Source organism: Thamnophis elegans, chromosome 3, assembly GCF_009769535.1.
Source record: "Thamnophis elegans isolate rThaEle1 chromosome 3, rThaEle1.pri, whole genome shotgun sequence".
Taxonomy (NCBI): Eukaryota; Metazoa; Chordata; class Lepidosauria; order Squamata; family Colubridae; genus Thamnophis; species Thamnophis elegans.
In genome coordinates, this window is record NC_045543.1 from 120,169,156 (window position 1) to 120,182,960 (window position 13,805).

The window sequence follows — 13,805 nt, forward strand, 5'->3', positions numbered from 1 at the left end:
GCTCTTATCCCTCCTTTAGTTGACAGCACATTATATGAACGCATGTAAATTAGGTGGTTGTGTGTGAGTTTGGAAGTAGGAAATCAGGGGATGGTAATAGTTCCGTGTTATATTACAGTGAATGGTGATAATGGAAGAACTAGATATGAGTTCTGAGTAAATTATGCAATGCTCTGAATGACTATGAATGAATAATTGTCCTAATTGGCAGAGACGTTTGGGTGGGTACAAAAGGCATTCAGAAATTCAAGAAAGGGAAAGGTGACAGTTTGATGAATATCTGTTTAAAGGAAACAATTTAGTTTCAGGTATGCAGTGTAAGCAATAACTTATTCATAGATGCACATGGTTAAGAAATGAATATAGTTCTAAGAGTAAAACAAACAAAAGATTGAGATGATTAGTAAAGGATTCAATGGTGATGATAATTTTCTAAATTTGAAACAGTCCAATTTTTTGGGTAGAATTAAGGGTGGATTGAGGGGAGGATGGACATGGCAAAAAAGGAAACAAAAGAAGCAAAAGGGAAGTTACATCAACTTCAGGAGGAAAACATACGAGTCCTATATGAGAAAATAGATTAATATCTCAAGGGATGAGATGAAAATAGATCTAAGAAAAGAGAATGTAACACTGTTAAGAAGAGAGTAAAAACAAACATGTTCGGATTACCAGAGAGTTGTGTGGAGTTATGCTAATGGGATGTAAGTTATCTCATGAAATATGAAGTGCAATAGTGAAGTGAAGGAAGCCAGGGATTAAGAAAGGACACGCACATATAAATAAGAGAATGATTTCTGAACAATAGAGAGAAAGATAGAGCATAAAATGTGTGTTGAAAAAAAAATAGTTGCAAAGAATGTAGTAGTCTCAAGAGGGCATGAAGCAGTTAATAGTAAAAGAGCCAGAGAAAACTCACAGCAATTTCAATGGAAATGTACGATTTATAAATAGGTGAAGAGATCTAAACAAAAAGCCTCAGGTTAAGTGAATAGAATTTCAACAATTAACCCATAGATCGCCCACAATTATTTTATTGACCAAATACTGTTAAAACAAAACAATTTGATGACTCTGAATGACAGGAGATCAGAATCATACTATAAGGTCCCAGAAGTTTCCCCCAGCCACTGAGATGCCAAAGAGAGTGAGACTCAAGACGAGGCTTGCAAGAAATAACAGCTTTTTATTTGTGGCCAAAGTAAAAAGACTAGGTGAATATTATATCCAAAACATACAGACAAAATGCATGTAAGGAATAGTCACACCCTTGTGAGAGTGGCTCAGAGTATTATATACATTTTATGCCGATAGAAACAAAGTTTACTCAATCAGAGACAAAGATTTGTTACTAAAAGTGTTCTTTGTTCAGTCCCCCGTCTCTGTCCACCTTATTTATGGAGCATTCTTATAGCCTTGTGTAGGAGTGGTCCATCCCCGTCCCGTCCCCCTCCCGGCCAAGTGGTTTATTCGGCAGAATGTTTTCAGAGTTCAGAATTTATCAGGAAAACTCCCTACTCTGGTTCTTTTATCTATGGGGTCTGATATTCCTAGGTAACAGTTTCTTCTATATTTTCAAGGATGTGCCTAGCTTTGAAGCCAAGAATAGAAGCGAGAACCAGAAGTGAGATAACAAATTTTGTACTGATGCCAACCAGTATTAAGGTTACAATTTGCTAAACTAGAATTAGTTCCTAACAACTAATTTCTGACAGTATACAATGTAAGCAGGAGTCAATAACAAAACTCAATTCCTAACCAATGACTTCTAGCAGTATATCAAACAAACAGCAGATATTGGTTTAATCAGTAACAATTATATAGTAGCATAAGCAACTCATAATAAAAGCAAATAGCCAATATTGATTCATATACTCCTTCAATACATACCACTCATGGGAGTGTATTCCAAAGTGTGAGGCTATCACTAATAAGCCCTGATGGTGCCTATATACTTACATCTCACATAGGGGGAAACGTTCAAAGGCCTTTTCTAAATATTTGAACTGGGTGCATTTCCTGATAAATCCTACCCCACACCACATAGGATTTTATATGTAATTGTTAGCATTTGTATCTGGAAGCAACACTGCAGTGATCTCAAGATAAGAGCAATTCCACCAGAACAAGTTTTTCTTGCTAACCAACTGGTCACCATTTTGCATTAATTGCAGCTCAGGGCTTATCTTCAAAAGCAACCACATAAAACGCATTGAAGTAGTTTAATTGTGCAATGATCAGGGTATGAGTTGTTATCACAAGGATTTCATAGTCCAGGTACAGTCATGACTGACACACTAATTACAGCTGAGCTGGGCAAAGGTCCCCTGGCCATGACTTCTCTTTCATAACATGGAATGACGGAATACTGGGAAGAATATTTCAGAGATTTGTTATAGAGCTATTAGGGAAGTTCAAGAGTGCAATTAAGGTGGATGCTATAAATGATTAGTGTCCAAGAAAAAAAAAAGTTGCAGGGATGAATGCAAGAACATCAGGGTAATGAACTTATTAAATACTGCTATGAAGATGTTTCTCAGAATTTTAATTAAACACAAAAGGTGACAGTAATCAAAAACTGGGAAGTGCTGTTCAGAGGTGGTATTTAGGAGGTTCTGACCAGTTCTGGAGAACTGGTAGCGGAAACTTTGAGTAGTTTGGAGAACTGGTAAATACTACCTCTGACTGACCCCGCCCCCATCTATTCTCTGCCTCCCGAGTCCCAGCTGATTGGGAGGAAATGGGGATTTTGCAGTAACCTTCCCCTGGAATGGGGTGGGAATGGAGATTTTATAGTATCCTTCCCGTCATGCCCACCAAGCCATGCCCACAGAACTGCTAGGGGAAAAAATTGAATCCCACCACTGGTGCAGTTGGAGAAATAGCAAATGGTGTCTGGTTTGTTATGCAAAATAAATATATGTCAAAAGAAGCAAAATGTATGTTTATAAGAGTGCTACTGCCTACTTTGGTATATGAAAGTGAGAACAGGGTACGCTAAAAGACCCTAAAAGTCGAATGCAGTCAGAATCAGGCACTTAATAATGCATGGGAAATAAGAAGACATAGGATCAAGAATGAGTCTGGACTGAAGGCAAAAGTGAAATGCATGAAGGAGGAATGAATGGACCGAGAGCATGAGAAAGACCAACAAAGTCCTGGATAGATGAAGTGGATGAGATCCAGGGAAAAAAGAAAGGCAAGAAGTTCAAAGAACAGAAATTGGTGTATGAGTTGAATGTGAAGGAAGCAAGAATAGAAAAGTGTGATAAGACATAGTGAATGGTGTTGGTGTAAAGTTGTTTTAGTTCTGTTTCCTTTTATTTTTTATTAACTCGTGCATGTGTATGGTTTGCTGTTGTGCTATGCATAATATTATCTTGAAAGAGAATAGCATGATGGATATTGCTATTGTTTTTTTTTACTGTTGAATGTGATTTTATGCTGTTTTAAGATGGGTAACTACATATATACATTTAATTAATTAATTATGCAGATATGTATGTAGGAGGTACATTACAGATTAACAACTAGAAGACAGTCAGTTAGAAAACATGATCTGATCATTAATAGTTATAAGCCCCTTGACAGGTTGAAATGTCTCTACAAGTATTTTGTGATCCTTCCTTCCTTCCTTCCTTTTTATAAAAAAACCTTTTATAACTAAATGAAAATTATCATAATTAAAATATAAAATTCCCTCCTCTCTTTCGGTCAAATGCAATATGTCTCTCATAGCAATGAATTTCAAAACAAAGGCTTACTATTCTAAGCCTTTCAGTGGTCAATTTTGCTTCAAGTGGTGATAGTTTATTTGACCTTCATAATGTTTATTAATCATAGAGATAAGCAGAAACAAATTCTAAATGTCTTCTTGTGATTTTTTTGTCTCTCTGTGTGTGTAAAATTCAGATAAAATATCCAGAATCAGATATAGATGCTATTTTGCCGTTGCCATCATTTTGTCATCAAATCAGCACTGATGAGTTTGAACACCCCAAAACAAATTGTCGTCAAGGGCCACTGGCAAATTTGTTGGAAGAAATCACAATGAATATGGAAATGTCCATCAAAGAGAAGAAGAAAAGGTTAAAACAGGTAAATGAAATTGTTGATTTTTTTCCCTTCAGTTTTCTCTTCATTTTTGCGGAAACATTTAAGTAATTGCCTTTTTATAGCTAAGTTGGAAAATGGATTGATATTAGGTTCTTTGATTTATATTTATTCATTATTTTTATTTATCAAATGTATATGGTTCCCATTTCATGGAAAGTGCCTTTGGGCAGCATATAACAATAATTTAAACAATAAATGTAACAATACAAAATAATAATTACCTAACCATTAATTGTGGCAAACATATCCAAAATAATAATTATGAAAAAACATTACACACTATAAAAGCAGAACCAAACCAGGAAAGAAAATAATAGAGGAATGTGAAGAATAATGGAACCACCACACAAGTTGATCCATCTTTAGGGTCCTCAAGCATACTGGCACTCTACAAGTAGTCCTCAATTTACAACAGTTCATTTAGTGACCATTTGAAGTTACAACAGCATTGAAAAAAGTGGCATATGGCTGTTTTTCGCACTTACGACCGTTGCAGTATCCCTATATAACATGACACTTGGCAACTGACTCATATTTACAACAGTTTCGATGTCCCAGGGTCAATGTGATCACCTTTTGCACCCCTCTGAAAAGCAAAATCAACAGGGAAGCCAGGTTCACTTAACAACCACATTACTAACGTCACACTTAACTGTGGCAAAAAAGGTCATAAAGTGAGGTAAAACTCACTTAGCAAATGTCTCATTTTAGCAACAGAAATTTTGGGCTCAATGGTGGTCAAAAGCTGTTAGAGCAGGGTGTCAATAAAGTATATGCTAATACAATTCAAGACATGAAACCAATGCAAACAAAGAATAAGAATGAATGAAACAGATGTGTTTTGGGTCTCCTCCAAAGGAAGAGACGGTGGATGCCAAATATAATTCATTATCTTCTTTGCCATTAGCTGCTAGAGAAAAGGCAAGGTGTAAATCCTGAGCCATTTTTTAAATATGCAAATATAAACAAGCAAATATGTTGACGCATTCAAGACTGAATATAACCAAGGTATGGATCATTGCTACTAAATCTGACCAGCTGACAAATGGTTGAAGTTGACACGCCAACCATAATTGTGCAAATGCATCATCTTGTCAGTATCTCGCACCTTAATCCAATGATAGCTGAGCTCAGCAAGCATTCTCAGAAATGAAATTGCTCTTTCAATAAAAGAGCAACCTCAAGGGGAAATGGCTAAAACCACAAATTCTCTGTTGACCAGTAACACTACTCTGAATTGAATTTCAAAATCGTTCTCTCTCACCAACCATACTTTCTTTTTCTGTTTCCATTTAGCCTTTTTAGTTGCCCCTGGAAGCCATTATAGCAATTCATTCGGTGTACCAAGTCTTCCCCCCCACCCCCCTGAAATTTCAGATGATGTTTTGGAAATTTTCACAAATAAGACACTTGATAGGATTGTGGGTCATGTTAAAGGTTCCACACATATAAAGGCCTTCTCTACAGACTCTTAAGTGACTGATAAGGCAAGATGCTTGTGAGTTCCTCAGAGATGGGCTATAGCTCTGTTTAGAGTTTTGCTGATGTTGTGTAAAACATATTTTTATTTCATTTTCATTTTCATTTTATACAATCACTTATATACTGTGCATAAAAAAAAGAAAAAAGGAAGAAAAAAAAACCCAACATAACACTTCATTCCCCCATACACCCTCTCTTCTCCCCCTCCAACTTTCCTTTCACCCCTCCAGCATTCCCCTCTTCTACTTCCCTACCCCCTCAGACGTCTCCCCCTCCCTCCATTTCACCCTCCTTACATTCCCTCTCACTCCCTCTTTACTTCTCCCTTCTCTTTCCCTCTTCTCCTCACTTTGGTGTATCCATACAATTCAATTTGTTTTTTACAATAAAAGTAGAAAAAGAAAAAAAGAAAAAAAAAAAAAGAAAAACGAGCCACAGTACACAGTGAATTCTTATTGTTCTAAGGATTGAAACTGTAATTCCACCCTCCCCCCTCCCCCCTATAATCCCCCCTCCCCAACCCCCTTACGGCTTCGCAGGTCCCATACCCGGCATAATTCTTTAACAAGCATTTGAGTATAATAAGGCCAGCTAACTTTAAAATTAAAAAAATAAGATAAAAGTAAAGCCAAAAAGAAAAAGGAAAAATAGTAGAAAATAAGAAATAAACAAAAAAAAAACACCCACACTCACACACAAAAAGAAGAAAGAAACAAAAAGGGTCAATAAACCCACTACGTTAACACAGCTTCCCATTATCTGTAAATCTTAAACAATGTGACTCATTCCAAATTTCGATTATTTTGCTACTTGCAGGGTTTCAAACTGTATTAGAGCCAGGTAAGTTGGTCAATTAGAATTCCCCAACTAAAAGTCTCCTTGCTTTGTCTATCTATTCAGACCTTTAATTTATCTCTTTTTTATCCAAATATCCAAACCTTTCTATAACACCATTAAACTCAAATACTTCTTTCATTTTTCATTTCCAACACCTCCCTTTCTATCCTTACCCACCTCCACATGTAAATTTTTTACCTTCCACCCTGCCTTTATCCATATCCACATATATATTTTATCCACATTCATTGCTCCTCCCATGTTTACTCCACTTTCCTGAAGATTCTCCGACCAATCTTTCTTAACCTTATATTGATATAGCAACTCAAACAAACATCAGCTTGCGTTCTAGCCCCAGGTAATCTAATTAAACTTTCGCTGCCCTTCCCTCTCCCACGCACCTCCCAACTCCGTTCGTCCCAAACCGCAACTCAAAAAGATCACAATTTCCGCTCTCCTCGCCTAAGAAAATAGTTCATGCACAATTTGAGTTAGAGTTCAGACAAAACTTCTGTACAATATATGTCCACAATCAGCAACGCTTCTTTCAGTCTCCATATCTCATCATCGATATGCCACTTTTCCATTTTATCCCAGACAGAAATCATAAAACTTTAAAAACATCGCTTAGTCTTTATTCTTTAGTCTTCTGCCCTTCCGGAAGAGAAAAACAACACCCTCCGCCTTGTAGCCACGTGTCTCGCTGTTTGTCTTCTCCTTCTCCTTGCCTCTCCCCAGATCCGGATGAATCAGGAAGTCCCGCCTTCAGGGTCTCGTAGTAAAATTTTCGGGCTTCACCGACGGAGTTAATGCGGTGTTTTTGGTTGCCAAATGTAACTGTAATACCAGCTGGGACTTCCCATTTGTATGGAATCTGAGAGTTTCTGAGTTCTTCGGTTAAGAAAGCGTACTGTCTTCTTGTTCTTAATATTTGAAATGGTATCTCTTTAAAAACAATCAAGTCTTCCCCATCAATTCTCAACCTCTTTCCGTAGAGCCTCTGTATTATCTCATTTCTAGATTCCCTTGTAGTAAAGTATATTATTATGTCCCTCGGAAGCTGTCGCTGTTTTGCTACCCAGGAATTCTGGCGGTAAATTCTTTGAATCTGCCAATCAAAGTTAAGTCCCGGACTTCCCACCAAGCGACTGAAAGCCTCAAAGAATGTCTGTTTCAAATTCTCCTGTTGGTTTTCACGCAATCCTCTAACTCGTATCGCAAAGGCAGTCTTGTTATAATTTATCATGACAAGTTCTTTTTGGGCAGATTCAATTTCCTGTTCTAACGTTTGAATTTTTGATATCAGATTAAGGTTAGTTTCTTCCAAAAGTTCCAATTTGTCCTCTGTTTCAGCAATATAATCTGTCATGACTGTCATTACACCGATCATATCCTGCTTTGCCTGAGCAATTTTAGCATCAAATTGATCACATAAATCCGATATCAGTTGATTAATCTCCTGTCTGAAATCATTAAGCGTTTTGAGAAGGAATTCTTGTGTTAGCAAATCTCCCGTGGAGGGTGTAGGAGACAAGGGTAGCGCCTTCATAGCAGTTTTTGGAGATATGTTATTAAGGAAGCGCTTCTGTTTAGATTTGGGAGCCATTCCAGAATAAAAATAAAAGACAAGCAATCAAGCGAGCCAAAAATCAAAGTCTGTGCTCCCCTCAGTTAATCTTTTAGCAATTAGTACGGAGAAGCCTTCAGGAGGGTAGGGTCAACTAGCTCCGTCAGATCAAACACAAAAGCTACGAGATCGCCATCTTGTGACGCAGCTAAAAAAGAAAGGGAGCCTTTTGCGAAATTGAAGCTGGTATTTTAAATAGTAATAGAAGAAATTCCTCGGGAATGGTCCCCGCCCGGATTGGCTTTTAAATAGCTTAGCTTTGTCCTGGGGGGGAGGCAATCTGCCTAGGCTGCAAAAAAGGCAGCGCGGAAAACTGGCCGGAGTAAAGGCTCAGCTAATGTTGAATCTCTTCTCCATTCACAGCAAAAAAAAAGCTATGAATTACAAAGAGATCCTAACGACTGACCTCCTCCCTGCCCCTTTCTGCCAGAAAGGGGAGATATCTATAGATCTTATAAGATATACGAACCAGAGTCCTGGCAGGAGCTTTTTTTTGGCTCCCGACGGCGGCAGCTCCTCCCCTCGAAGCCTAGTTTTGCTGATGTTGTAATGGCTTACTTCTATAAGAGAACAACACTAGGATCTTTTTAAATATATGTTCAATAAACCTTAATTCTGCTCCTGCAGTTCATCAGCTTTTTTCACAGAATTCCTTTGGAAACATCTATAGTGCTGAGACTACAAATGCTATATTCTGTAGCCAGGGCAATACATTTATGGCATATGTAAATATTTTTATTGTGGCAAGTGCTTAAAAACCTTGAGGGAGATGGATGATCTACATACATGAAATATAAATAAATCCCAAACATTGCCAAAGCAACAGAGGAGGATTTAATAAATTTAAATCCTGACCCGATGAAGAAAGAACTGATATCCGGCCTTTATAGAATTTTAGAATTCCTCTCTACAGATACATAACATGCCTTATAAATGCATCAAAAACATTTCTCCCATTTAATGCATAACAAAACCTTGACAGCTGTTCAGGTTTGCCATGTCTTAAGTGAGATCAGAAATTGCCCAATATTTATTTTAGTTTTCAACAATATCAACAAGACAGATGCATTAGTAAGGGAAATCTTCTTTTAAAATTAGTGGTTCTTAGGATTTTCCTTCATATTTAAATATAAATATTTTTTTTCTAGAATGTTTACAATTTGTAAATATTAGTCTTATTGCAGGTTCTCGTAGCTTATAAAAGATTGTATAGAATAAAATATATTATATTTGTTATTTTATTTATTAAATAAATAATGGTGGTATTCTGTCCATCTCGCTGATAAGCAACTCTGGGTGACTTACAAACATATTCTTAAGTGTGAGGCAGGAGCCTATAAATATGAATTTGCTTGCCAAAATTATTATGTTTTAGTCTTTAGTTTAAATAATATAGTCTCATTCATGTCTTAATCATTTTGGTTGAATTTACAATAATGAAATAATCCCAGTATTTCTGTTTCAAAACAAAATGGATATATACATGTGTGTCAGGGATGAGTTCCAGCTTCTGTTACTGCCAGTTCGCTCAGGGATGCACTTTGGGCATGTGTGTGCTTCGGGTGCGCATGCGCTTGATGTGTGCTATGTGCGCAAGCGTAGTGGTAAAAGAAGCGCAGTAGCAAAAAACAAGATAGAACCAGTTCGGGGGCGTGGCCAGCCAAGTTACTACCTACTCGGCTGAAAGGTAGGAATTCACCTCTGATGTGTTTGTATATTTGGGTTGTGGAGATAACAAAAACAGCAGGGTTGTTGCATGGAAAATAAGAGGAGGATAGTGTATTGGACATGCTTGCTGTCTTGAATTATTTATAAAAACAATACAGGTGGGATACAAATAAATAAATAACTTAAGTACTATGGATTGTGCCATAGGGTTTGACAAAATATATGTCACATATTTCTTTTTTACAGTGAGAGATAAGGATTTTACATTGTTTGCTTTTAGTGAACAAACTAAAGCAACTTCCTTAACCCAGGTTATTCCTTTTCAGTTTCAGAAATCTTATCCTGATGTATACAAAGAACGTTTTCCTACTCCTGAAAGTGAAGCAGTTCTTTTTCCAGAAAAAAATAAACAGAAACCACTGTTGATGTGGGCATTTAAAAGGCCTTTCCAGCCGTTTCAAAGAACAAGAAGCTTACGCATGTAAGACTGTGAATGAGCCGAATGTCTATAATGGTCTGTGGAGCATCTGGATTTCCACGTAGGTTCTGAAACTTGTTTAACAAAGAAGAAAATCAAGGCAGAACACTGCTAAGCTGAGCCATTATCACTATTTGGGGGAGGGTGGGGGGAATCCCTTGGTGCTTTTTCATTTTATTTGTTCAAGTTGAGGTTGGGAAATAACGGGTTCAGATGATCGTATCATAGCACGTGAGAGACTTAACACCTGTAGCCTCATTCTGCAAGCTGCAGTTAAACCAAGAAGTCTCTGAAAATCTTTGAGTTATTACTGAGTTATTAAAATACAATAAAAAACACTGGAGCTATCCTAGTATTATCCTAGTGGTTGGGCAGCTGATAGGTGAAATATGTTGCTATGGCTTGCTGAGTAAACTATATTTAAAACAAACATTAGTTTAGAAGAATTTGTCAACCCAGTAGCCATCCCTAGAGAGAAGATAAGTAATAAATTTCTATTCCTTCTGTTGAAGTCTGGGAATACCTGGAGATCCTTACCAGTTGTGGAGAGGCACAGAACCTGGGCTGAATACACAGAATGATCTCTGCTCAATAAATTTCTTTACAGGAAGTCCTTGACATACGACAGCAATTAAACCCAAAGTGTCTGTTGCTAAGCAAGACAGTTATTAAGCGTGCTTTGCGCCATTTTACGACCTTTCTTGCCACATTTGTTAAGTGAATCACTGCAGTTATTAAATTGGTAACACGGTTATTAAGTGAATCTGGCTTCCTCATTGAGTTTGCTTGTCAGAGGGGCGTAAAAGGTGATCACATGACCACGGGACACTGTCATGAATACATGCCCATTGCCAAACCTCTCAATTTTGATCACATGAGCATACCTGCAATTAACTACGTGGAATACATCCTAATAATAGGACTTCTTAAATTAACTAAGTAACCTTGCCTTAATGAGGCCTGCAGAAGTATACAGAATACAGAAGTTTCTGAAAATTGTCGAACTCTTCTGCAGCGTTGTGCAAACCACATTAAAGCAGCAAAATGCATCGCTTGGCCATATGGCGCTCTTCTGGAAGTGGCAGCAATATCAAAATACAATTCAGCCACTGGAAACATGCCAGCTGTTTCCAGAATCACGCCATGCGGCCTCACAATGAAGCAATTCAATCCAGCCCTCTGGAAGGCCTCAGAATTCTTCAAAAGGAAAGTGAGGAGAAGGGTGTTTGATCTAGTAGGGTGGGAATCAGGCTTAGTGCCTGGGGAGACCTGGTGGAAATTGGAAAAGACCCAATTGTGGGGACACAAGGAGCAGGAAACAGACTAAGGGACATTTGGGGCGATGGGAGAGGCCTTGGGAGAGCAAGGACAAGCAGGGCTGGGGCTCCCAACAGCTTCCCCCAACCCTGATCCACCCCATCTTCCACTTATGACATGTATGCTCATGTAATGATTCATTGGGAGAGCTAAGGAAAAAGTTATTAGCTGAGTTCTTCATTTAATTACCATTGCAACATGCGACTGTAATGGGCAGGTTTTATTTCAGTCATAGCTCAAGGATTACCTGTACTTCAAGAGGAATCATGGATTTGCATATTTTATAAAGTCAACCATTATGACTTAATCAGTGAGGCATGTTTTTGACCAATCATGGCCTAATCACTATAATCCCACTCATTTCCTGCAAGACTCCCTCCCCCCTCCCTCTCTCACACACACACCATTTTTGTCCTTGCCTCAAAAGAAGGTGGTGATATGGACTCAGACTTGAAGAGTTCATCTCTCTCTTTTCCAGTCTGATCAAAGTACAATCAGAGAGATTTAGATGTTTATACCTTGCCTTTCTCATGCTTGAATGAATAGTATTTTAGTTTACTCAATACACAAGATGGTTATTTTTTTAATAGTTTTGTGAACAAACCATATTGGTCTGTGTCATGTCACTGGCAGTGGCTAATATAATAAAAGATTTATGCTTATTAGTTCCTTCTGAATCTTAAATGAATGTTCATGTTTTCAATATTTTCCACTATATAGTTTTCCAATTTGGACAAAAGGAACATAAATGGTTAATTAGATACTTTAAGATTTAATTTCTGCTTGCATTTTTGTTTATTAAGATGTGATTATCTAATGCAGTCCATAGGGTAACAATTACTACTGTGTCTGTTATGGGAGGATCTAAAAAGAATGTTTATCGTCATGAAAAAAACAAATTGTACTTGTAGGCAGCACTGAATTTCAAGAAGAGGGGAAAATATTTTATTTGCTTGAATGAACCTGAAACACTGGATCTTGTTCTGCTGACTAGGTAAAACTTTATACTGTTGGTCTTAAGAAGCAAAATGGATAAGTTCTTAGATTCCTGAGCAAGAATTTCAGAAAAGAAGTTTGAAGAATGTTTTTAAGGCATTACCTGTGTGATATTTCTGACACAATACCAGACTGACTTATGGGAAGCAATCTGGCTGTATCTAAAGGGCAGAAACAAGAAGTCTACTTATCATGTCTCACATCCTTGTAAAGTGCATATATATGATTTATTCATACTATATATTCTTTATTCAGAGATATTATTTTATGCAATAGTTATTTAATCCTGGGGATAAGTTTTGAAATGGGGAAATAAGAATCTACTTGAAAATAGTCTTTTGTAGGTCTTAAAGCAATTTCTTCTAGTTACCATATATGCCTTTGTTTAGCTGAGCTAAGACAGCTTAATTGTGCTTCTCTTAATATGATTAATATGATTACCCTTTAATAAGGCTCTCTTTTTGTAATATTAAAATAACTTTTCAATAGCAATTTTTGAAGGAATTGTGGAGAAAGACTCAAAGATTTGGAAAACGATGAATAGGTTTTACATCTTTTCCATGACAGCACAGCACCTAAAAAGCCACCATATCTCCAAACCAGGGAGTGTGGTGACTCCAGAGGTGAGGCCACAGGACTATGATCGGTAGGCTCTCATTCAAGACCCAGTTGCTACCGCAGGATGGGGTGAACTCCCATCACAGGCTTTAGCCGCTGCAGACCCAGCAGTTTGAAAGCAGGCAACTGTGAGTAGATAAATGGGTACTACTTTGATGGACAACTTAATGGAGACATGAAAGGAGCCCCCAACTGGTCGTCCCCCATTCAATGGTCAATCATTTCAACCCAGAAGCACTTTGGTGCTCCCAACATGACTAGTAGCATCTCCAAATCCATTTGTGTCAATCTTCTTTTGTCATCACAGAATAATCCAGAAATGGAGAAGAAAGTTAAAATCTTTTACCAAGTAAACAAACTACTGGGTATTCCTTAGGCAGAAATATAAATCTCCTAACCCAAGTGGCCATCCCATTTATTGCACCAATGATCCAGCAGTATGCTGCAGCTGCCAAAAAAGCCAACACCATCCTAGACTACATTAAAAGAGGGATAGAATAATAGATCATGTGAAGTGGTAATACTTTGCCAAATTCTGCAATTTGGAATTGCAGGAGCTACATTTATAAAATTACTGCTGCTGCTCAGTTCCAGTAAGGCAGAGTCAAAATTTAAAACAATGGTTCTCAATAATATGCCCTCCCGATGTTTTGACTTTGAATTGTT

The 13,805-nt window shown here is 37.5% G+C and overlaps 1 protein-coding gene across 1 annotated transcript in view; it reads left to right on the top strand.

Moving 5' to 3' along the window:
* The window catches only part of DEPDC1B (DEP domain containing 1B), a 39,224-nt gene extending 28,321 nt beyond the window's left edge, over positions 1-10,903 (top strand). Inside the window, 2 exon segments of the mRNA XM_032212688.1 lie at positions 3,913-4,098; positions 10,057-10,903. Coding sequence (XP_032068579.1) covers positions 3,913-4,098; positions 10,057-10,215 — 345 coding nt within the window. The 3' untranslated portion in view covers positions 10,216-10,903.
* The last annotated feature ends 2,902 nt before the right edge of the window (positions 10,904-13,805 follow it).